Here is a 26,276-nt window from a genome sequence, read left to right as displayed (position 1 = left end):
CAAAGGTGTATACAGAAATGTGCTACAGACTCATTATTACATAAGCTACTCACTCGATGAATAATAAATCATTATCCGTCGGGACTATAATGAGTTATCCGTCGGGACTATAATTCTTATCCGTCGAGTGCTACATTATTTCACTAAGTTAGGTATTTTGTTTATGTCATCATCAAGTGCACAACATATGCACAACAGTGAGTAAGTGTTAATTGAACATACTCCCTCTGTTTTTATTTATTTGTCATTTAAGGTTTTGACACATATATTAAGAAATGTATCAACACCTATAAAACCTAATTATTGCTGCATAGAAATACTACCCTTACACGTTTACTTAAACATACAATAATGAAGGTGTATTGAAACTCACAGTAATAAAGTATTTTAGGCATTGATATTTTTTTATCTTTCAAATTTTAGTGTGCCAGATTTAATTTTTTTTTTCAAAACCTCCGCCCAAAATTTAATTCAAATTTAAATAAAATTTTCACAAATAATTCTTCCCTCCATTTATTCCCTCCATGATTGGCTTATAAATAGATAATCCAAGATGATACAATTCACACAATGAAGAAGAAGAGGCACACAAGTATCAATAATGTTGATTTAAATTTTCCTAAGCAGGCAAACAATAATTCAGGTAATCTACTTTTTAAGGTGTATACATCTTTTAAGTTTTTTGTGTGTACTAGGTTAATTTTTGTTTTTTAATATCTTTATTTTTTTATGCACTGGTTTCTTATCCACACAAGAGTGATAATACTACATTTTGGTCTCAGCTATATCAAGAATTTGCAATAAATCATCTGAATTTGAATGAACATCCATTTACAGGTAATTTTACTTTATGCATGTGCATTTATTAATTTTTCATGAATTTTAAAATATTAATCTAGAATATTTTTATTTTGATTTCATTAGGTGCTAATCATCTTATGGGAGAAGAAGCAATTTTACAAAGTACTGGAAGGGCCATAACAATAGGAAGCGATGCAAATAATATTCATGAGAGTAATGTTAATTTTCCACTATATTTTTTTTGTATTTTTTTAAGGAACATTATTTTAACTTGTTAGTGTAAGTATTTTTTTTACAGTGAATCACCTTGACTTGAACCAACCTCCATTGACAAGTAATTTGCTTTATTTTATTTATTTTTTGTACGTGTGATTTGTTAATTCTAGTAAAGTTTAAAGTTTTAATTTAATCCTGTTGAATAGATACTAATCACTTTGTTCACGGAGAAGAACATCAATATGGGAGCTCTACAACAATTGAAATCAACACCAATACATCACATGAGAGTAATTTTAGCCTAACAATTAATTTTATTATATTAAATTCTGAATTTTTTAATTTGATTATTCTAAATTTTTATTCTATTATAGATAAAAATCAATTTTCTCAAGAAGAAAATATTTTAACTCAACATCAAGGAGGATTTACAATGATCATAGATTTGAATGAACCACCATTTGAAGAAGGAGATTTTTTGCAAAATCATGCAAGTTTCACACAAGGTGAACCTCACCATGGTAATAGATGTTTTTATTTTTTTAAAATTATTTAAAATCAAGTCCTGATTTATTAAACTAAAATCATTTATTTTAATTATTGGAGGTGCCAATCAATTTCGAGGAGATGAAGAAATTTTGCAATATAATGGAGAGTTCACATCAGATGAATCTCATGAGGGTAATGACTTGATATAATTTATTTTTTTGTTATAAATTTATAATTTTAATTTTTTGTATAACTATTTTCATCTATTTTCATATTTTCAAATTTTTTTAGCAGGCCAAAACGAGAGAGGAGCTGTACAACCAAGAAATTATATAATCTTATCAAATGAAGAAAGACATGCAATTTATATTGCATTGCTGAGTAAAAGTGTCAATGAGAAACTGAAAAAGAAATCAACAACAGAAGTTGCATCATTACAGCGTATTTGGAAGTTGGCAAAAAAAAATGAAGAACGGAGTCAGTGATGTATCTCACTGTAGAACAAAGAACTGTGGACGTAAAAGAATACAAGTTGATATGGAACAATTGAAAAGCATTCCTTTGGCACAAAGAACTACAGTACGCGATACAGTGGGTGCAATGAAGGTGAGCACAACAGTTATTGTAAAAAATTTAAAGGCAGGAAAGATAAAACATCATTCAAATCCTGTCAAACCGTTTCTGACTGAGGAGAACAAAAAGAATAGATTACAATTTTGTCTGTCCATGCTCGATAAAGATAGCCTCCCATACGATCCAAAGTTCAAAGACATGTATAATATCATTCATATTGATGAAAAATGGTTTGACTTGACAAAGAAAAAAGAGACTTATTATCTAGTGGATGGTGAAGAGGAGCCTCACCGCACGTGTAAAAGCAAAAATTTCGTTGGCAAAATTATGTTTATAGCTGCCATGGCAAGACCACGATTTGATGAAGAAGGAAATGTAAAATTTTCTGGAAAAATTGGAATATTTCCATTTATTACCAAAGAACCAGCAAAGAGGAGTAGTGTTAATCGACCTGCTGGGACACTTGAGACAAAGGCAATGACTTCTGTGGCAAGAGAAACCATAAAGCATTTTTTGATTCACACAATAGTACCGGCAATTCAACCAAAATGGCCACAAGAAGATGCTAATAAAGTTATAATAATTCAGCAAGATAATGCAAGAACACATGTGGATCCTAATGATGCAAATTTTTGCCAAGCTGCACGACAAAGTGGGTTTGATATTCGTTTGATGTGTCAACCTCCAAATTTTCAGGATTTAAATATACTGGATCTTGGGTTCTTTAGAGCTCTTCAGTCCTTGAGGTATAAAACAGTAGCAAGAACAATTGATGCCCTTGCAAAAGCTGTTGAAGACACGTTTGACGTTTACTCGGTTTCAAAATCCAACGATATATTTTTAACTTGGCAACTATGCATGAGAGAAATTATGAAAGTGAAAGGGGCTAATACTTATAAAATTCCACACATTGGCGAGGCTGCACTAGTAAGACAGGGATTGCTACCTCAACAAATTAATTGTGATGCAAGTACTGTTGATGAGATGCTTAGTTTATTGAATTAAAAAATATTTTGTATTTCACTATGCTTATAAAATATTTATGAAGTTTGGTTTCATTTTTATAATACCCTGTATATAAAAGTTGATTTTTTTGTCAGTGTGAATTTTGTTTTAAATAAATGAAAAAGATTAACTAATAAAATAAATCAAAATAGAATCTTAGAAAATAAAATAAAATAAAACAAAACAGCTCCCATTATCTCATTCTTAATTAACCACAAACTACAATTGATCAATACAAATAAAGCAGTAGAATAAATTAAAATTTTGAAATGGAACATCCATACTTATCACAAATAAAATATAAATATTTATTTCTCACAATTTCTTACTCTTCAGGAGTTTCGTTTAAACCAAAGGGAAACTTTTCATTCTTTTTTTTTATCTTCTTGATCTTCCTGATAATCCAAAACACTTGTTTCTTTAACTACTTGAATTTGTTCTTCATCTTGAGCCTGCAAAAATTTTGCCACAACAGGAAAATATATTTTTGTCATTTCTCTTACCTCTTGCTGTATATCTTCTGACACAACATTTTTCTTCTCAACATCATTCTGATAATGCTTCATATTTAAATCTATTTCTTCTCCTTTTTGGGTAGATGCTTCAACCACTATAATCTTTTCAGCTTGATTTTTTGTTTCTTTTTTTAGGATGGTTCTTTGAACTCATTATATATATATATGTGTATAAAATTATAAAAATGATATAGGAAGAAGTACGTAGAGGTGTTTTTAAACTAATTGCATTGGAAGTATTAATTAAAAGTAGTTAGACGGTCTTTAAAATTGATTAAGTCAAATGTTTAGGTTTTCAAGATAAACAAGTAAATAAGGGTAACAAGGGAGTATACCTATAAATTTGCTTTGGAAAAGTAGAACGACAAATAAAAAAACACACATCAAATATGCTAGAACGACAAACAAATAAAAACAGAGGGAGTAATTAGTCTGAGTCTCTGTGGGAACGAACTATAATTTATTCTATATTACTTGTGAACGCGTATACTTGCATGAATTATTAGATTTTTGGCACCGCTGTCGGGGACTCGGCGTATTTGTTTAGTTTATGTACTTGCCATTAGTGGTCATTAGGACTCATTGATTAAGACGTGTTACTTATTATTTTCGGTTGTGTTTCAGGTATTCTAGCGAGCGTTTATGCAAACACGTTCTCGCACTCGCAAGAGAACTTTAGATACGGCTGAGGAGACATACTCAGTTCTTGATATTCCGAAGAAGATAGATTTGGAAGATTCAGATAAATAGAGTGAGCAGAAAGAACCAGTAATCATGGGTGATCGTATAGTTCCAGCAGCAGATCCAGCTCTTATGGACTTTTCTCGGCCTAAAATTGATGACATTCAGTCCAACATCCTTCATCCGGCTATTCAGGCTAACACTTTTGAAATCAAGCCGGGCACTATTCAGATGGTGTAGAATTCTGTTTCTTTCGGAGGTGCTGCGACTGAAGACCCCAACATGCATATCAGAAATTTTGTCGAGATCTGTAGTACTTTAAAATATAATGGTGTGACTGATGAGGCTATCGAGCTGAGACTTTTCCCATTCTCTCTGAGGGATAAAGCTAAGGACTGGTTACATTCTGAGCCAGCTGGGTCCATCACTACTTGGCAAGATCTTGCACAAAAGTTTCTGGTAAAGTTCTATCCAATGGCGAAGACTGCAGCTATGAGGAGTGCTCTTACTCAGTTTGCGCAGCAACCAACAGAATCTATGTGCGAATCTTGGGAGCGCTACAAGGAGATGTTGAGAAAGTGTCCACATCATGGTATGCCTAACTGGATGGTGATCACTGGTTTCTATAATGGTTTGGGGGCCCATGCTCGATGCAGCAGCTGGAGGCGCCTTGTGGGCCAAAAACTATACTGAGGCTTATAATCTTATTGAAACTATGGCTGCAAATGAGCATCAAAACCCAACTCAAAGGATGATGTCTGGGAAGGTAGCAGGTATTCTGGAAGTCGATGCAGCTATAGCTATTGTAGCGCAGCTCCAAGCATTGTCTTTGAAGGTCAATTCTTTAGCCAACTATGGAGTCAATCAGATAGCTATGGTCTGTGAGCTTTGTGTAGGTTCTCATGCTATGGATCAGTGTTCTCTTATTAATGAATCTGTTCAGTATATGAACAATTATCAGCGACCGCAGCAGCCTGTGCCAGCTACTTATCATCCTAACAATAGAAATCATCCCAATTTCAGCTGGAGTAATAATCAGAATGCTGTTCAGCAACCATATCATCAGCCTATCAGTAAGCAGTTTAATCCACCTGGATTCCAGCAACCACAACATTATGCTCAAAGGCAATCATATCCTCAATAAGGAGGTGCTGCTCCACCTTCTAGTGCTGATTTCGAGGAGCTCAAGTTGTTGTGCAAAAGTCAGGTTGTTTCTATCAAGACCTTGGAAAATCAATTCGGTCAATTAGCCAATGCTGTGCTTAATTGTCAACCTGGCATACTTCCCAGCGATACTGAAGTGCCAGGCAGGAAGGAAGCTAAGGAGCAAGTAAAGGCTGTCACCTTAAGGTCTGGAAAAGTTGCTGATGCTGAAAAAGCAAAAGATGGAGAAGCTGAAGTTGTTGATGAAGAAGAGAAGTAAAAGGAGAAAGCAGCGGAACCAAGGAAGACTACTGTTGAACACACTCTTCTTGAGGGTAATACAGGGGAGAAACATCTATATGCTCCACCATCTTTCCCTAAGAGATTGCAACAACAAAAATTGGATAAGCAGTTCGGTAAGTTTCTGGAGGTGTTCAAGAAACTTCACATCAACATACCTTTCGATGAGGCTCTGGAGCAAATGCCTAGTTATGTAAAATTCATGAAGAGTATTCTTTCAAGGAAGGTGAAACTGGATGACCTTGAGACCGTTGCTCTAACGGAAGAGTGCAGTGCTGTGCTACAACAAAAATTACCTCCAAAGCTTAAAGATCTAGGTAGCTTCACCATTCCTTGCACCATTGGCAAGTTGTCTTTCGACAAGTGCCTGTGCGATTTGGGAGCAAGCAACAATATGATGACATTGTCTATCTTCAAAAAGTTGAATTTGCCCGATCCAAAGCCCACCTACATGTCTCTAAAATTGGCTGATCGTTCTATTACATATCCATGAGGCATCGTGGAAGATGTGTTAGTAAAGGTGGATAAGCTCTTCTCCCCTGCAGTCATTGTCATTTTGGATTTTGAGGAAGATAAGAAGATTCCCATAATCTTGGGAAGACCTTTCTTGGCTACAGGCCGTACCTTGATAGATGTGCAGAAAAGTGAACTTACTATGAGGGTGCAGGATCAGGATGTGACATTCAATGCATTCAAGGCAATGAAATTACCTACAGAAGACGAGGAGCGCTTAAAGATGGATTTGATTGATTATGCGGTAACTTCAGAACTTGATCATATGCTAATGTCTGATGCCTTAGAGAAAGCCTTAGTGGGGGAATTTGACAGTGATGATGAGGATGGCAATGAGCAACTACAATATCTAAATGCTTCTCCTTGGAGGTGAAAGCTAGACATGCCATTTGAATCTCTTGGTACTACTGATCTCAAAAATGCTGAGGGAAAGCTCAAACCATCTATTGAGGAAGCACCTACTGTGGAGCTTAAACCATTACCTGAACACTTGAGGTATGCTTTTTTAGGTGATGCATCTACTTTGCCTATTATTATTGCATCTGACCTTTCAGGTAGTGAGGAGAACAAGCTCTTAAGGATCTTGAGTGAATTCAAATCGGCCATCGGATGGACTATAGCAGATGTAAAAGGGATCAGCCCTTCGTACTGTATGCATAAAATTCTGCTAGAGGAAGGTAGTAAGACGACTGTTGAGCAACAACGGAGATTTAATCTTATCATGAAAGAAGTGGTGAAGAAAGAAATTCTGAAGTGGCTAGATGTAGGAATCATATATCCTATTTCTGACAGTTCTTAGGTGAGCCCCGTGCAATGTGTACCTAAGAAAGGAGGTATAACTGTAGTAGCAAATGAGAAGAACGAGCTCATCCCCACTCGAACAGTCACAGGATGGAGGGTATGCATGGATTACAGAAAGATGAACAAAGCCACGAGAAATGATCACTTCCCTCTTCCATTTATTGATCAGATGTTTGACAGGTTGGCTGGTCATGAGTATTATTGTCTTCTGGATGGCTATTCGGGGTATAATCAGATTTTCATTGCACCAGAAGATCAAGAAAAGACTACCTTCACTTGTCCATTTGGCACGTTTGCTTTTTCCAGAGTTTCGTTTGGCTTATGTTGTAATAACCCCAATTTTTTTGAGAAATTTTGAAACCCTTATGAATAGTGTTTTTGCTGAACGAGAAAACTTTTCATGCCACGCTATGTAGGGGTTCTGTTATTGATCTTATGGGATATTATTAGTACTCTATGAAGTATATAAGTGTATGTAAAGATCGTCAGAATCCAATTCCGAACACTTTGGTTTTTCCCGGAAATCCACAAGGTACGGAGAGAATTGAGTATAAGGTAACAAAATAAAAAGGATTTAAATTAAAGGATTATAATAGAGGATCATAAAAAGGAATATAATGTATTGAGAAAGGTTAAGGGAACCTAAGTAATAAGATCCCGGGTATGATCCTTCAAACGGTAAACGAGAACGAAAGTTAAGCGAACCGTACAACAGATCAGCGGTCATTAGGCAAACGATTAGGGAGTTAATCAAAGGGTTTAAGGGGAGTGATGTCATCCAACCAATAGAAAGGAGACAAGGAAGGGAGGATGACATCATAGGGGTGACATAAGCATGACATGGAAGGAAGGAGGTGTGGTTGATTTAGGACCACACAAATGCAAGGACAAGGTGGTAATTTGCTAAATGGAAAACAAAAACAAGCCAACCAACTAGCAATTCATTTCATCAAAATCAAAAAAAATCAACCAAGGCATTGTCTTCACTTTGCTCTCGGCTTTCTTGCATTTTCAAAGCTAAAAATTTCCAAAATCAAGATCCAAGCATCCTTAATTGGTAAGAAAATTCCCTAACCTTCTTTATGCTTAGTAATGGCTATATCATAAGTTTAAGCCACAAATTCTTTCTCTAGCTTCTTGATTTAATCATTGGAGAAGACAATGAATAGTGTTTTCAAGTTTTAACTTGAGTTTTTTTTTCTTGTTTTCTTGAAGATCCAAGCTTTCTTAAGACTACTCCAAGCTTATTAAGGCTTCCTAGCTTCACCCACCAATCCAAGGAAGGTATACCACTTTCAAACCCTAGGTTCATATATATTATAAAGTGATTTTGATGAGTAAGATGTTATGGTATCTTGTTGTTATGTTTAGAGTTGAGATTTGGAATGGTGGTGAAATGAAATGATAATTTAGTGGTTTTGATTTAAAGAAACTTAAAGCATGATTAAAGTTAGGATAAGCATATGTATGAATGAGTAATATTGAATTGTTTGGGATTGTTATGATGTGGTAAGGATGGGTGTTTGATGTGTGTGGATTTGAGGATGGTTTGTGATGATTGTGGGTAGTTTTAAAAATGGGAAATCGCGTAAACATAGCCGTCGTAATGTCCGATTTTCTTTGGACTGCTTTTGTTCATAACATTTGGACCCGAGGACTCCCTGCTAGATTATGACCACTGCCATGTTTAGATAGCTCATGTTACGAGCTTCGTTTTGATATGTAGTTCGTTCGATTCCGATGCACGGTTTAGGAGAAACGACCGTTTCAAGTAACGGCGTTTCGCGAACGAAACTTTTTCCCTCGCCTTACTTTGAAACATAGGTTAAAGACGAAAAAGGGTTAATTAATGTATGAAACATTTATGGTAAGTGTGTTAGGCAGTTGGTAAGACACTCGCGAAGGAATCGCTTTAAAACTCGTAAAGGTTAAATTATTAAAAATGGTGGAGCCGAGGGTACCCGAGTGGCTTAAGCGAATCAGTGAGCGCAAAACAAGCGTTAGAGTCTAAGTTAGTTAAAGTATAGATTTACAAGTGACTTTGGTTTAATTCCAACTTACTTGTTGTTTATAGGTTACCAGACTCGTCCCGAGCCATTCGTAACCCCAGTCGCTCAGGCAAGTTTTCTACCCGTTATACTGTTGTTGTGATGTAAATATATGTATATGCATTATCTTGTGATATTGCATGATTGTTATTAGCAAATTTTGCGATATATTGGAGCATGCTAATATGGTATATATGCATGTCTGTTTCGTAATCTGGTTATCTATCTGTTGATTTCAATGCTTATAGTTGCATAATACCTATGCTAGAAATAAGCAAGTAGTTGCGTATACCCTTAGTATAGGGGATAAAAGGTGAACATATTTCTAAACCGGGAGTCGATGTTCCCGAGTATATATATATATATATATATATTATTTATATATATATATATGGATATAGTTTTTAAAACTATTAATCGAATAAGGTTTATTCGATAACTTTAACTTTATTTTATTATTGAATATTATTTCAAATATTATTCGAAGGCGTATGACTCCTTTACATTATTTATTGAATATTATTTGAATATTCATTTGAGGATGTATGACTCCTTTATTTTATTTAATGAATATTATTATAATATTCATTCGAGGTATTATGACTCAGCTATTTTATTTATTGAATATTATTTGAATATTCATTTGAGGATCTATGACTCCGATTATTTGCTGAGATATATTCTTTATTTTATTAAAGAATAAGGTGTCGTAATCAAACTTATTTTTGATTATTCAAATAAAGATATTACTTTCGTATAAGTATATCTTTGATTATTTGCTATTCATTTCAAGTATAAGTTTTAATACTTCTACTTCAATTATTTATAAAGATTATCTTTTATGGGAATATTATTTAAATAATAATATTCAGACATTTTCTAAATATTCTGGGGACTGATTTACTTCATTAAATCAGTTTTACTCCAAACACTCTTTAAAGTGTTTTCGAGTCTTTAAAATGATTTTCAAAAGTTAGAGCGGATCCCAAAACTATTTTTATATTTAAGATCTTCCTTTTAAAAGGGGATTTAAATACTCGCTCAAAACCTGGGGGATCCGGCTCGGTGGTGTGTTTTATATTCGCAACAAGGTTGCTGTCTTGGTAAAAGAGTTTTTGATTACTTACCCAATATTCGGGAAGTAAAATTCTTGGAACAAGTTAATCCATTAACAGGCATCGCCTGGGAAATATCGGTGAGTTTTCCTTTCCAACTAGGTACGACTTCTTGGTGGAGCCGTATCAACAAGTTTCTACTTGGGGAAAGGGGGAAACGAGCTTTACGTTTCAGAGTCATGGATTTCATCTGAACTAGGAGTGGCGTAAGTGGTCGAGTAGCGCCGGCCCAGCCTTATTATATTGGCCCAAATGGCCTGGAAGTTCCGCTAAGGCGGTCCATTCCTTAGGAGTTCAGTGTTCGGTTGACAAGTAAATCCGACAGGTTCTCCTCTACATGTAGAAAATGGTGGGGTTGTACTACTACGACTGATCATCGTAAGTGGTCTTCCTGGCGCGGCAAACTCCCGTAATGAGTTCATCATCCAATTGGATAATTTCTGCAACACTACCCAGAGCACTTCGATAGGAAAGGCTACGGTTGGGCGATTGTTGAGTGTTGGCAGGGTCAAGTTTTCAAAATGATGTTTACATCAAATGAAGTATCTCGTAACTTCATTTTATTTTGATAATATTTTAAAGATTTAATCTATTCAAATCTTGCATTATAGTCTCATCTATGTGATGAACTTTTGAAACTGATTATAACTTGAACGGTGGTAGTTCAAGTAGTATTTGGGAAAGATATAAGTATATTGGGGTATCTTGTAACTTCATCTTTTAACCTTATATCTAATTAATAATTGTCTTATGAATGACAAAGATTTTCAGAAAAACGTTGAGACAAGGTTAGATATATGAGATCACCTTGCAACGATATTTTTTATACAGTTATACACTGGGACTTTGTGTATATTATGCATGGAAGAGGACTTCCAATATTTTGAAAAGTATATATGTATATATACTGAATATTTTGCGACTTCATCGCATTAAGATATCAAACTTGGTTCATTTCTTTTGACCAAGACTTTCATGAGTATTATGAGTAGGCTCATATATTGTAAATCATTATACATATTATTTTGGTGGGCTTGCTGCTCACCCTTGCTTTATTTCTTTCATCACACAACAACAGTTAGGAAAGATGGCCAGACTCCAGCAGACCCAGCGCAAGCGCGTGGGAAGCGTCCTGCGTCTTCCCGTGATGTTGTAGCTGCTATAGCTGCAGAGGTAGATCTATTGGTAGATCAGACCATCTACTTTTGAGAATCAATTATGTATAATTATAACTTGTGGCAGATAATGGCAATTAACTGTAAATTTATCAAGTAATCATTTTGGGTTGTAATAACTTTTAAATTGTGGATTCAAAGACTTGTACTTATTTAAATTTCATCTCTGAGACTATAACGGGTTGTGGTGTGTGTTAGTGTGGGGTCACAGCATAAGGTTATTTATTAATTAAGTGAAGTGATATTGTGGAAAGAAAGACCGTGACGACCCGGATCCCCGACCCCGGATCTGGGGGTGTTACAGAAATGGTATCAGAGCTAAGCGTTATAAACCTCAGAGATGATGGGACGTTAAGATAATAAGTTAACTAAGATAATAAGAACTCTTGCCAAGTTCATAGTCGGGCTACCTAACGTAGCACTGACAGTTAAAACCCTTATGGGAACCCTTATAAATATCGTGATAGGAGCGTAGTTCGTTATCGTATATGGTAGCGGGACTCCGAACCCTGAGGTTGAGGAGCAACATCGCGATGATATTTTATTACTAATTGGAGATCGGATTGCGGATCCGATAGAGTGTCCTAATGCAGGACCGGATGATGTTGATAGTGAGGATGTAGCGATTGATGATGTTGTCCTAGAAGGGATAGTTATTGAGGAGGATCCCATGGAGGATCCTGACAAGAATGAATAAAGGACCACTGAGGAATTGATGACCATGGTTAGGGAAACTACCAGAGTTAGGATTGGCCGGTCACTACCGGAGGTTCGTTCAAGTTGTAAAGATAGTAGCCCCTTTAACACGGCTTACTCGTAAGACTGAGAAGTTCGAATGGACAGAGAAATACGAGAAAAGATTTAACAACTGAAGCAAAGGTTGGTGGCGGCCCATATGTTGGCGTTGCCGGATGAAAAAATGAGATTTTGTGATTTGTAAGTGACGCTTCGCATAAGGAATTAGGGTGCTTCTTATATAGCACAGCAAGATAATCGCGTCTGCGTCAAGACAATTAAGGAAGTATAAAATTCGATATCCCCACCCATGAGCTTGGGCTCGTGGCAATAGTTTTTCCCTAAAGATTGGAGGCACTACTTGTATGGAGAGAAGTGCAAGATTGACACAAACCATAGGAGCTCTAGTACATTCTTACGTAGAAAGAGCTCAACATACGCCAGAGGAGGCGGTTAGAGCTAATCAAGAATTATGATTGGGAGATTCTTTATTATTCGGGGAAAGCCAATATGGTGGCTGATGCCCTTAGTAAAAAGGAGAGACTAAGATGATAATGTCTTTTGGAGAGTTTATAAGAGATTTTGAGAAAATGGAAATAGAAGTGAAGGTAACCGGAGCCGGTACCGAAAAGCTTTTTGAGATTGCAATACAGCCCGAATTATTGGAAAAGAAAATATTGTGCCAGTAAAAGTGATGAATGAAGGCAGAGAGCCAACAAATAGATATGAGATTAATACCGAGAAAGATGATAAAGGAATAATGAGGCATTCCTATAGAAATTGGGTTCCAAATGTTCAAGAGCCTAAAGATGAAATCTTAGATGAAAGCTAGTTTGAGGAATAAGATTTAGAGCAAACCCTGAACGTGATAATCAGGGAGGTCGCAATTAAGATATAAAGAACCCGTAAAATAATAAAGTGGAAAATGAAGATTTTAAATTAAAAGATGACTCCAAGTATGGGGAGTAGGAAGAAACATTTAGACTGAGGAAACAAAAGTCGAGCGAGATAAGGAGACCCAAGACGGTACTCCTATATGGCAATTCATGGACCTGTCTAAAAAGAACTTAGACTATTATCCCCAACCACCACCCTGAGGAAGCAATGCGGTGAGAAATTCTTTCAGGACCTTTAAGTCGCTAAGTTCTCAGAGTTCCAAGGAACAAGCTGACCCAGTCGAGGCAAGAGCCTGGCTAAAGGAAATATAGGAATCATTTGAGATTCTGAATGATTGACGAATCACAAAAGAGTGTTTTTGTCACTTACCCTCCTAAGGGAGAGACCACCCGCTGGTGAAAGGCCAAGGAAGGCACGGAGCAAGAGATTATAATAAACTGATTTAAGTTCAGTCAATTGTTTTCAGGAAAGTACTTCCCAAGGTTATGGAGATAGTGTAAAAGCTTAAGAGCCAGAACAAAGGCAGACGAGTATGATGAATTATGAATCTAAGTTGTAAAAGTTATCAAGATTCGTTCTGAAAACACGAATCCAGAATGACGGGATGTTTGAAATCAATGCTTATGTTGTGTTGGTTCATGAAATAACGATAAGAGAAAGGAATATAAAGGCAAGAGAGTTTGAGGAATGATAAGGGAGTTGGGTATGAGGAAACCCTAAAGACTCGTAGAAATAGAAATAGAAAAGTATGTAATCGTCCGGATGAGAGTGATTCACCATGAGTTAAATTGATGGTTGAAGGTATAAGAGATACATATATTTTATCCCCTGTAAGTTGGGAAGATTCGAGGAAACCTTGAGATAATTCGAAGGATAAATATGAGACGCGGATAGACTGAGGAGACAAGGAAGTAAGAAATTAGGAAAATTGGATGAAGGAAGTGACCTTCAAGAAGGTGAAGTGTAAGACCGGTGGCATGATACCCAGAAAGGGAGACGCCAGATATGAAAGATATCCCAACATTGAGGTGACTGTTGAGATAAACAACAAAAGTAAATAAGGAATTATTAAGAAGAAGTTCACGTTGAACACGACCAATATCTTCCAGAACATCCATGATATCGTTACCAGATTAGGCAAGAAAAGCGGATAACCGTTGTTATCTTTTGGAGGCCATTTTGATTAACCTCATTTTGTATACAGATGTTATTGTGAAATTAGGCATTTACTATCGAGGTGGGAATGATTGAATAAGATACCCATATCAGGGATATATGACTTTATTTATCCATGGAAGGATGCTTGTACCTTTTTAAAGGTGGAATTAAGGATAGAACATCGGTAACTTAAAATGAATCCTAGGGGAATGCATAAAGGTTGGCATTTCACCCTTAATAGGGATAGTATGAGTTTTGACAATATGAATTGGAAAGGGTTAAGGTACTAACAACCTTTAAGGATCAATGGAGAAATTTTTTTCAGAAGTATATAGACTATGATTCTGGTATTAGTAAATGGTATTTTGATATGCCCTGTATCTAGGGAATACAGGAAGAACGATTGAAGGATAACCTTAGAGGTTTACAAGGAGAAAGGTAATATTCAAAATTCTCAAGAATAAAAATGTTGATAAAGGAAATATGACGTAATTATAATGTTGCCAAGTGGGGCACGTGTTAAACCACGAGAAAGTATGGATCGAACCGGTAATGGTCGAAATTGTTCAGGGCAATTAGAGCCTAGGATAAAAGATGTTCTAAGTATGATTGAGAGTCAGTCGTGACAGTGATTAACCTCTAAAGACTGAGGCAATAACTTATGGAAAAATGGTGATTTTTTTTTTTACTCATCAGATATTAAGGAAAACATCTTCACTCAAGCAGTGATCGGAAATGAGGTAGAAAATTTATTTGGAGGTGGTTAAAAAGACATTGACTGTAAGGAAATTTTACTATCAGGAAAGGCCAAAGAAGTGGCCGACACTTTAAGGGTAAGAGGATAATTATAGGCGCTCGTGCGAGAGGAATACAGTGATGATGGTTAAAGCTGTGAAGGTTGTATTATGGTTTGGAAGATTGACATTCCTTCTGATGACTGTGCAATACCCAACCGTAATAGTAGTTGGTAAAGGTTTAATTCGTGTAATCGCCATGAACGGGCTATCTATCTTAGAAGGTCCTATCTTGGGATAAGCCAGGACCATGTTTCCAAAAGGACTAGACGAACCTTTGAGTTAAGTCTTCTATTTAAGGCATATGATTAAGAATGGTATTAACCTGCTATCGTTGCTTTGATTGAAACTCTTCTGCAATTTTATCTGCTTCATGTCATGAAGGTACGTCAGAGTTTGGAGTGTTCTTCATGAATTGTGATTGGTGGTTATGTTAACTCCTTAGGAGAATTAGATACGAGATGTATGGACTCCGTATGGTTAGTTATTAAGATTTCATGGAAAATGAATGACTACAGTGGGTCAGTGGTGGACCATAGTAAGGCAGCAATAATTCTGCGAGTAGTGAGCTGATTACAACCATGAGAGTTGTATTGGAATGGGTGTTGAGATTGAGTACCACTAATCGGGTCGTGGTAGTGTATAAGTTATCATTCATAGACTAATTAAGTAGAGTATCTACATAGTGAATTATTATTCTTTCTTATCAATAGAGAGTCGTATTATTATACGAGGAAGGTTGCGGTGCAAGCATAGAATTCAAGTAACGATGATATCTAGAATGAGATCCCAGATTCGATTTTCGATGTCGAGGGAGTTTCAAAGGTAATTGTGTATAAGCTCGAGGAAGAGCATGGGTCCATAGAATGATGGACGGGATAGGGAAAATATTTAAGCACGTGAAATGCGATGCTATAATACTTGATGTTGATATAAATACATATATGTTTTATTCTTCTATGGAAAACCTCTATAGTTCAGAGGTAGATTCCAAGCCAGATATTTTATGGCAATAAAATTTTTATGAATATACAATTCTCTTCAATTCGTTCTTTTCTCTTCTTTCATTTCATATAAACTGAGAAGAACAACCCTTCCAGAAGGGGAGGTATTGCCGAATGACTATCTATCTGTGTGATAGAAGCCTAGTAGGATACCATCTATTGTTTAATTGCTTGTCAAGTACTAAAGGCTGGCCACCTTCTGTACTAACTATGCAATAGGACAAGTGTTCATGATCTTAGTGATCTCTCAACAAATTCCTTTACTTCTATTTGATTGATCAAATTTTGGAAAATAGAAGCAGCTGAAAAAGGAGTAATAAAGTGGTGGTAGTATGCGGAATGGGAACACATTCGTGATACTAAGGTTGACGTGGTTATTAAAAGGTTATAGAACTCTAACGAGCAAAAGTATAACCAGTATAATATTAGGAACGGAAGGTAGTAGCGATTACGAACTGGAAAAGAATGGGTATTGAGAAGTAAAAGCTTTAATGTTAAAAGCTATAATGAGAGTCTGTGCAATAGACTTGAAAGAAATTAGAATGATCACTTAACACGGATTGAGTTTTCTTACGACAATAGATCATATGTCAGTATTGAGATATCGCCGTATGAGATCCTTGAGGGAAGACAATGTCGATCTCCCTTATGTTAGGATGAAGTTGTAGAGCGCAAGATGCTCGGACCCGCAGTAGTCCCAAGGACCAAGGATATGATAGATCTAATCAGAGGACGGCTGGTAGTAGCCCAAGATGGACATGATAAGTATGTTGATTTGACATGAAAGGACAAAGAGTATGAAATAGGGGACCTAGTAATGTTATAGGTATCCCTTGGAAAGGATTGATGAGGTTCGGAAAGAAAGGAAAGCTAAGTCTACAATTTGTTGGACCCTTGGATATATTAAGACGTTTGGGAAGTTAGCATATGAGCTAGCCTTAACCCAGAACCTGTAGCAAGTTCGTAACGTGTTTCACGTATCAATGTTAAGGAAGTGTAATTTAGATGCCAGATAAATAGAGGCATATGAGCGCATAGATATGCAACCTGACGTAACCTATATGGAGCAACCAGGAAGGGTTATAGAGTGAAAAGGAACAAGTGCTTAGGAGAAGGGTTATCAAACTAGGCAGAGTTTGGTGGTAGGACCACAATGTGGAGAATTGACTTGAGAGTTAGAAAGTGCAATACTAAGGAAGGTATCCCTATTCATTTTCTATCTGATTCCGGGACGGAATCCTTTTAAGGAGGGGAGACTGTAATAACCCCAATTTTTGGAAAATTTTGAAACCCTTATGAATAGTGTTTTTGCTGAATGAGAAAACTTTTCATGCCACACTATGTAGGGGTTCTGTTATGGATATTCTGGGATTTTATTAGTACTATATGAAGTATATAAGTGTATGTAAATATCGTCAGAACCCAATTCCGAACACTTTGGTTTTTCCCGGAAATCCACAAGATACGGAGAGAATTGAGTATAAGGTAACAGGATAAAAAGGATTTAAATTAAAGGATTATAATAGAGGATCATAAAAAGGAATATAATGTATTGAGAAAGGTTAAGGGAACCTAAGTAATAAGATCCCGGGTATGATCCTTCAAACGATAAACGAGAACGAAAGTTAAGCGAACCGTACAACAGATCAGCGGTCATTAGGCAAACGATTAGGAAGCTAATCAAAGGGATTAATGGGAGTGATGTCATCCAACCAATAGAAAGAAGACAAGGAAGGAAGGATGACATCATGAGGATGAGGTAAGCATGACATGGGAAGGAAGGAGGTGTGGTTGAATAAGAACCACACAAATTCAAGGGCAAGGTGGTAATTTGCTAAATCAAAAACAAAACCAAGCCAACCAACTAGCAAATCATTTCATCAAAAATCAAAAAAATCAGCCAAGGCATTGTTCTTCTTATTAGCTCTCGGCTTTTTGCCTTTTTCAAAGAAAAAAATTTCCAAAATCAAGATCCAAGCATCCTTAATTGGTAAGAAAATTCCCTAACCATCTTTATGCTTAGTTATGGCTATATCATGAGTTTAAGCCATTAATTCTTTCTCTAGCTTCTCCATTTAATCAATGAAGAAGATAATGAATAGTGTTTTCAAGTTTTTAACTTGAACTTTTTCTTGTTTTTCTTGAAGATCCAAGCTTTCCTAAGGCTTCTCCAAGCTTCTTAAGGCTTCCTAGCTCAACCCACCACTTCAAGGAAGGTATACCATTTTCAAACCCTAGGTTCATATATATTATAAGGTGATTTTGATGAGTAGGATGTTATTGTAGTTGTTGTTATGATTAGAGTTTGAGATTAGGAATGGTAGTGAAATGAAATGGTAATTTTGTGGTTTTGATTTAAAGAAACTTAAGAATGATTAAATTAAAGTTTAAGCATAAGTATGAATGGTTAAATTGAATTGGTTGGGGTTGTTATGATGTGATAAGGATGGAGGATGGTTGTATGTTGGATTTGAGGTTGATTTGGGTTGTTTGTGAATGGGTTGAAAATGGGAAATCGCGTAAACATAGCCGTCGTAACGTCCGATTTTCTTTGGACTGTTTTTGTGCATAGCATTAGGACCCGAGAACCCCCTGCTAGATTGTGACCACTGCCATGTTTAGATAGCTCATGTTACGAGCTTCGTTTTGATATGTAGTTCGTTCGATTCCGATGCACGGTTTAGGAGAAACGACCGTTTCAAGTAACGGCGTTTCGCGAACGAAACTTTTCCCCTCGCCTTACTTTGAAACATAGGTTAAAGACCAAAAAGGGTTAATTAATGCATGAAACATTTATGGTAAGTGTTTTAGGCAGTTGGTAAGTCACTCGCGAAGGAATCGCTTTAAAACTCGTAAAGGTTAAATTATTAAAAATGGTGGAGCCGAGGGTACCCGAGTGACTTAAGCGAATCAGTGAGCGCAAAACGAGCGTTAGAGTCTAAGTTAGTTAAAGTATAGATTTACAAGTGACTTTGGTTTAATTCCAACTTACGTGTTGTTTATAGGTTACCAGACTCGTCCCGAGCCATTCGTAACCCCAGTCGCTCAGGCAAGTTTTCTACCCGTTATACTGTTGTTGTGATGTAAATATATGTATATGCATTATCTTGTGATATTGCATGATTGTTATTAGCAAATTTTGCGATATATTGGAGCATGCTGATATGGTATATATGCATGTCTGTTTCATAATCTGGTTATCTATATGTTGATTTCAATGCTTATAGTTGCATAATACCTATGCTAGAAATAAGCAAGTAGTTGCGTATACCCTTAGTATAGGGGATAAAAGGTGAACATATTTCTAAACCGGGAGTCGATGTTCCCGAGTATATTATATATATATATATATATATATATATATGGATATAGTTTTTAAAACTATTGATCGAATAAGGTTTATTCGATACCTTTATTTTACTTAATTGAATATTATTTTGAATATTCATTCGAGGGCTTATGACTCAGTTTATTTTATTATTTGAATATTATTTGAATATTCATTCGAGGGCTTATGACTCAGTTTATATTATTATTGAATATTACTTGGATATTCATTTGAGGATGTATGACTCCTTTATTTTATGAATATTATTTATAGTATTCATTCGAGGTATTATGACTCCGCTTATTACTTAATAATATTCTTTATTGTATTAAAGAATAAGGTGTCGATAATCAAACTTATTTTTGATTATTCAAATAAAGATATTACTTTCGTATAAGTATATCTTTGATTATTTGCTATTCATTTCAAGTATAAGTTTTAATACTTCTACTTCAATTATTTTATAAAGATTATTTTTTTTTGGGAATATTATTTAAATAATAATATTCAGGCATTTTCTAAATATTCTGGGGACTGATTTACTTCATTAAATCAGTTTTACTCCAAACACTCTTTAAAGTGTTTTCGAGTCTTTAAAATGATTTTCAAAAGTTAGAGCGGATCCCAAAACTATTTTTATATTTAAGATCTTCCTTTTAAAAAGGGGATTTAAATACTCGCTCAAAACCTGGGGGATCCGGCTCGGTGGTGTGTTTTATATTCGCAACAAGGTTGCTGTCTTGGTAAAAGAGTTTTTGATTACTTACCCAATATTCGGGAAGTAAAATTCTTGGAACAAGTTAATCCATTAACAGGCATCGCCTGGGAAATATCGGTGAGTTTTCCTTTCCAACTAGGTACGACTTCTTGGTGGAGCCGTATCAACAAGTTTCTACTTGGGGAAAGGGGGAAACGAGCTTTACGTTTCAGAGTCATGGATTTCATCTGAACTAGGAGTGGCGTAAGTGGTCGAGTAGCGCCGGCCCAGCCTTATTATATTGGCCCAAATGGCCTGGAAGTTCCGCTAAGGCGGTCCATTCCTTAGGAGTTCAGTGTTCGGTTGACAAGTAAATCCGACAGGTTCTCCTCTACATGTAGAAAATGGTGGGGTTGTACTACTACGACTGATCATCGTAAGTGGTCTTCCTGGCGCGGCAAACTCCCGTAATGAGTTCATCATCCAATTGGATAATTTCTGCAACACTACCCAGAGCACTTCGATAGAAAGGCTACGGTTGGGCGATTGTTGAGTGTTGGCAGGGTCAAGTTTTCAAAATGATGTTTACATCAAATGAAGTATCTCGTAACTTCATTTTATTTTGATAATATTTTAAAGATTTAATCTATTCAAATCTTGCCTTATAGTCTCATCTATGTGATGAACTTTTGAAACTGATTATAACTTGAACGGTGGTAGTTCAAGTAGTATTTGGGAAAGATATAAGTATATTGGGGTATCTTGTAACTTCATCTTTTAACCTTATATCTAATTAATAATTGTCTTATGAATGACAAAGATTTTCAGAAAAAACGTTGAGACAAGGTTAGATATATGAGATCACCTTGCAACGATATTTTTTTATACAGTTATACACTGGGACTTTGTGTATATTATGCATGGAAGAGGACTTCCAATATTTTGAAAAGTATATATGTATATATACTGAATATTTTGCGACTTCATCGCATTAAGATATCAAACTTGGTTCATTTCTTTTGACCAAGACTTTCATGAGTATTATGAGTAGGCTCATATATTGTAAATCATTATACATATTATTTTGGTGGGCTTGCTGCTCACCCTTGCTTTATTTCTTCATCACACAACAACAGTTAGGAAAGATGGCCAGACTCCAGCAGACCCAGCGCAAGCGCGTGGGAAGCGTCCTGCATCTTCCCGTTGATGTTGTAGCTGCTATAGCTGCAGAGGTAGATCTATTGTAGATCAGACCATCTACTTTTGAGAATCAATTATGTATAATTATAACTTGTGGCAGATAATGGCAATTAACTGTAAATTTATCAAGTAATCATTTTGGGTTGTAATAACTTTTAAATTGTGGATTCAAAGACTTGTACTTATTTAAATTTCATCTCTGAGACTATAACGGGTTGTGGTGTGTGTTAGTGTGGGGTCACAGCATAAGGTTATTTATTAATTAAGTGAAGTGATATTGTGGAAAGAAAGACCGTGACGACCCGGATCCCCGACCCCGGATCTGGGGGTGTTACAGAAACGGGAGAAAAACAGAGCATTTTCCAGAAGGGGTCTGAACGCCCGCTCAGCTCTGCTGAGCGACCGCTCAGGAAGCTGAGCGCCCGCTCAGGAATACTGAGCGGCCGCTCAGGGACGGAAAATTAGAATTATTATTTTGGACTCCTAGTTCTGTTTAACTTCCAACTTCTGAGTTAGCTGGGTATTATGGGACTCCTATATAAGTAGTTTTCAGAGATGTTTTACAAAGGTTGGATCGTAGTATTAATCAAGGAGTGGGGAGATAAGGAAGAAGATCATTTTAACACACTGCAACGAAGAGGAAGCATATTTTCTTGTGATTCTTTATTTCGTTGTAACGTTGGATGCTAGTTTTCTTTACTTTGAACCTATTTACTCTTGTGACATACTCTGGTTTAATATAAGTAGTCTTAGTTATTATTCTCGTGTGTTATTATCATGTTTTCATATGAACCCATGATGACTATGAGTGCTATCATGGGCTAATCGTAATCATGGGATCGTAACGGATTTACTATAGAATTCTTTAGTTAGTTGTTTAATACCTTAGTGTGTGATGATTGTATGATATCTAGTATTGGTTGTGTATATTCGTCTTTTGTGCGTCGCGAACATATAAGATATGGTGTTAATCTATTGTGAAGTGACGGTGGATCTTGAGATTTAGAACTTGCCATGCTAGCATAGGTTCATGTACGAGTATGCATGATTAGTGGGTACCTCTAACCATTTTATTCGCCCTATGTAATCAAAAGGAATAACTTGCGCTTAAATCGTTGTTGTCAATTTCTGTAGACATATAGGGACTCAACATAATTGATGCCTATTCAACTTCTATCTTAATTATGGATGCTTAGTAGAATGGTATTAGTACAATGAAAGTTGGCTTTTATCAGTTTCGTGTTGTTCGATTAATATCATCACTATTGCATGCTAAGGGTAATAACAATGAATATTGAATGAAGTAGTAATGAAGTTGTGATCTCATGTGTGTTTTAATATTGTTAATTCAAGTGTCAATTAAGTGCTTAATTCTCGTAGTTAATTATAGTTAATAATTAGTTAATCAAATCTAAGTGTTATTGTTATAAAATTGAGAAGTAATCATACATTGGCGAGTGAGTGTAATTGAACATAACTAGTTTGAGTCTCTGTGGGAACGAATCTGATTTATATCTTATACTACTTGCTAACGCGTATACTTGCGTGAATATTAGCGCGTGTTTTCACCCTAAAGAGTTTTTGGCGCCGCTGCCGGGGACTCGGCATATTTGTTTAGTTTATGTGCTTACCATCAGTGGTCATTAGGACTTAGTGATTAAGACGTGTTACTTATTGTTTTCGGTTGTGTTTTAGGTACTTTAGCGAGCATTTATATAAACATGTTCTCGTACTCGCAAGAGGACTTTAGATACGGTTGGGGAGATAGACGAAGTTCTTGATATTCCAGAAAAGATAGATTTTGAAGATTCGGATTCAGGAAGTGAGCAGAAAGAGCCAGTAATCATGGGTGATCGTATAGTTCCGGCAGATCCAGGTCTTATGGACTTTTCTTGGCCTAAAATTGATGACATTTAGTCTAGGATCATGCACCCGGCTATTGAGGCCAATAACTTTGAAATCAAGCCGGGCACTATTCAGATGGTGCAGAATTCTGTTTCTTTTGGAGGTGCTGTGACTAAATACCCCAACATGCACATAAGGAATTTTGTCGAGACCTGTACTACTTTCAAATATAATGGTGTGACTGATGAGGCTATCAAGCTGAGACTTTTCCCATTCTCACTGAGGGATAAAGCTAAGGACTGGTTACATTCTGAACCAGCTGGGTCTATCACTACTTGGAAAGATCTTACGCAAAAGTTTCTGGTGAAGTTTTATCCAATGGCGAAGACTGCGGCTATGAGGAGTGCTCTTACTCAATTTGCGCAGCAACCTACAGAATCTATGTGCGAAGCTTGGGAGCGCTACAAGGAGATGTTGAGAAAGTGTCCACATCATGGTATGCCTGATTGGATGGTGATCACTGGTTTCTATAATGGTTTGGGGGCCCAATCTCGGCCTATGCTCGATGCAGCAGCTGGAGGCGCCTTGTGGGCCAAAAGTTATATTGAGGCTTATAATCTTATTGAGACTATAGCTGCAAATGAGCATCAAAACCCAACTCAAAGGATGATCCCTAGGAAGGTAGCAGGTATTCTGGAAGTTGATGCAGCTATAGCTATTGCAGCACAGCTCCAAGCGCTGTCTATGAAGGTCGATTCTCTAGCCACCTATGGAGTCAATCAGATAGCTATGGTCTGTGAGCTTTGTGCAGATTCTCATGCTACAGATCAGTGTTCTCTAGTTAATGAATCTGTTCAGTATGTGAACAATTATCAGCGACCGCAGCAGCCTGTACCAACTACTTATCATCCTAACAACATAAATCATCCAAATTTCAGCTGGAGTAATAATCAGAATGCTATTTAGCAACCATATCAGCAAGGCATAAGTAAACAGTTCAATCCACCTGGATTCCAGCAACCACAGCATTATGCTCAAAGGCAATCATATCCTTAACAAGGAGGTGCAACTCCACCCTCTAGTGCTGATTTTGAGGCACTTAAGTTGTTGTGCAAAAGTCAGGTTGTCTCTATCAAGACCTTGGAAAATTAAATCGGTCAAATAGCCAATGCAGTGCTCAATCGTCAACCTGGCACACTTCCCAGTGATACTGAAGTGCCAGGCAGAAAGGAAGCTAAAGAGCAAGTCAAGGCTATTACCTTAAGGTCTGGAAAAGTTGCTGATACTGAAAAAGCAAAAGTAGGAGAAGCTGAAGTTGGTGATGAAGAAGCTAAGAAAAAGGAAAAAGTGGCAGAAACAAGGAAGACTACTGTTGAACACACTCTTCCTGAGGGTAATACAGGGGAAAAACAGCTCTATCCTCCACCACCTTTCCCTAAGAGATTGCAACAACAAAAGCTGGATAAGCAGTTTGGTAAGTTTCTGGAGGTGTTCAAGAAACTTCACATCAATATACCTTTCGCTGAGGCTCTGGAGCAAATGCCTAGTTATGTGAAATTTATGAAGAGTATTCTTTCAAGGAAGGTGAAACTGGATGACCTTGAGACCGTTGCTTTAACGGAAGAATGCAGTGCTGTGTTGCAATAAAAGTTACCTCCAAAGCTTAAAGATCCAGGTAGTTTCACCATTCCTTGCACCATTGGCAAGTTGTCTTTTGACAAGTGCCTATGTGATTTGGGAGCAAGCATCAATCTGATGCCGTTGTCGATTTTCAAAAAGTTGAATTTGCCTGATCCAAAGCCCACCTACATGTCTCTACAATTGGCTGATCGTTCTATTACATACCCACGAGGCATAGTGGAGGATGTGCTAGTAAAGGTGGATAAGCTCTTCTTTCCTGCAGGCTTTGTTATTCTGGATTTCGAGGAAGATAAGAAGATTCCCATAATCTTGGGGAGACCTTTCTTAGCTACAGGCCGTACCTTGATAGATGTGCAGAAAGGTGAACTTACTATGAGGGTGCAGGATCAGGATGTGACATTTAATGTATTCAAAGCAATGAAATTCCTTACAGAAGATGAGGAGTGCTTAAAAGTGGATTTGATTGATTCGGTGGTTACTTCAGAACTTGATCATATGCTAATGACTGATGCATTAGAGAAAGCCTTAGTGGGGGATTTTGACAGTGATGATGAGGATGGAAATGAGCAACTACAATATCTAAATGCTTCTCCCTGGAGGCGAAAGCTAGACATGCCATTTGAATCTCTTAGTACTTCTGACCTCAAAAATGCTGAAGGAAAGCTCAAACCATCTATTGAGGAAGCACCTACCTTGGAGCTTAAACCATTGCCTGAACACTTGAGGTATACTTTTTTAGGTGATGCATCTACTTTACCTGTTATTATTGCATCTGACCTTTTAGGTAGTGAGAAGGACAAGCTCTTGAGGATCTTGAGAGAATTCAAATCGGCTATCAGATGGACTATATCAGACATCAAGGGGATCATCCCTTCGTACTGCATGCATAAGATTCTGCTAGAGGAGGGTAGTAAGTCGACTGTTGAGTAACAGCGCAGACTTAATCCTATCATGAAAGAAATGGTAAAGAAAGAAATTTTGAAGTGGATGGATGCAGAAATTATTTATCCTATTTCTGACAGTTCTTGGGTGAGCCCCGTGCAACGTGTACCTAAGAAATGAGGTATTACTGTGGTAGCAAATGAGAAGAACGAGCTCATCCCCACTCGAACAGTCACAAGATAGAGGGTATGCATGGACTACAGAATGTTGAACAAGGCAACGAGGAAGGATCACTTCCCTCTTTCATTTATTGATCAGATGCTTGACAGGTTCGCCGGTCATGAGTATTATTGTCTTCTGGATGGTTATTCAGGGTATAATCACATATGTATTGCACCAAAGGATCAAGAAAAGACTACCTTCACTTACCCATTTGGCACGTTTGCTTTTCGCAGAGTTTCGTTTGGCTTATGTGGCGCACCGACCACTTTTCAGAGATGTACGATGGCTATATTCTATGATATGATTGGAAATAATGTCGAGGTGTTCATGGACGACTTCTCCGTCATTGGACATTCGTATGATGAATGTTTGAATAATCTTCGTGTAGTACTCAAAAGGTGTGTGGAAACTAATTTGGTGCTCAATTGGGAAAAATATCACTTTATGGTGCGTGAAGGCATTATTCTTGGGCAAAAGGTTTCTTGCAAGGGTCTTGAG

General features: G+C 36.8%; 1 protein-coding gene, 1 long non-coding RNA gene and 1 other non-coding gene across 3 annotated transcripts; 2 read left to right on the top strand and 1 right to left on the bottom strand.

The window, feature by feature from the left end:
- The first annotated feature begins 1,244 nt into the window (after positions 1–1,244).
- LOC141711194 (uncharacterized) lies at positions 1,245–1,698 on the top strand. Its single transcript, XR_012571263.1, has 3 exons — positions 1,245–1,307; positions 1,392–1,538; positions 1,624–1,698. It is a non-coding gene; the product is annotated as an uncharacterized LOC141711194 (long non-coding RNA).
- Positions 1,699–1,971: 273 nt separating this feature from the next.
- On the top strand, positions 1,972–3,084 carry LOC141714936 (uncharacterized). Its single transcript, XM_074518430.1, has one exon. It carries the CDS (start codon positions 1,972–1,974, stop codon positions 3,082–3,084), a length of 1,113 nt encoding a protein of 370 aa, XP_074374531.1.
- Positions 3,085–23,426: 20,342 nt separating this feature from the next.
- On the bottom strand, positions 23,427–23,533 carry LOC141715792 (small nucleolar RNA R71). The gene has a single exon (XR_012572541.1). It is a non-coding gene; the product is annotated as a small nucleolar RNA R71 (small nucleolar RNA).
- Positions 23,534–26,276: the final 2,743 nt, after the last annotated feature.

This window comes from Apium graveolens, chromosome 3 (genome assembly GCF_009905375.1).
Source record: "Apium graveolens cultivar Ventura chromosome 3, ASM990537v1, whole genome shotgun sequence".
Lineage (NCBI taxonomy): Eukaryota > Viridiplantae > Streptophyta > Magnoliopsida > Apiales > Apiaceae > Apium > Apium graveolens.
This window is presented reverse-complemented; position numbering and strand designations above follow the sequence as displayed.

Coding starts and splice junctions, on each gene's coding strand:
- LOC141714936 (XM_074518430.1), top strand. CDS start 1,972: ATGAAGAACGGAGTCAGTGATGTATCTCACTGTAGAACAAAGAACTGT.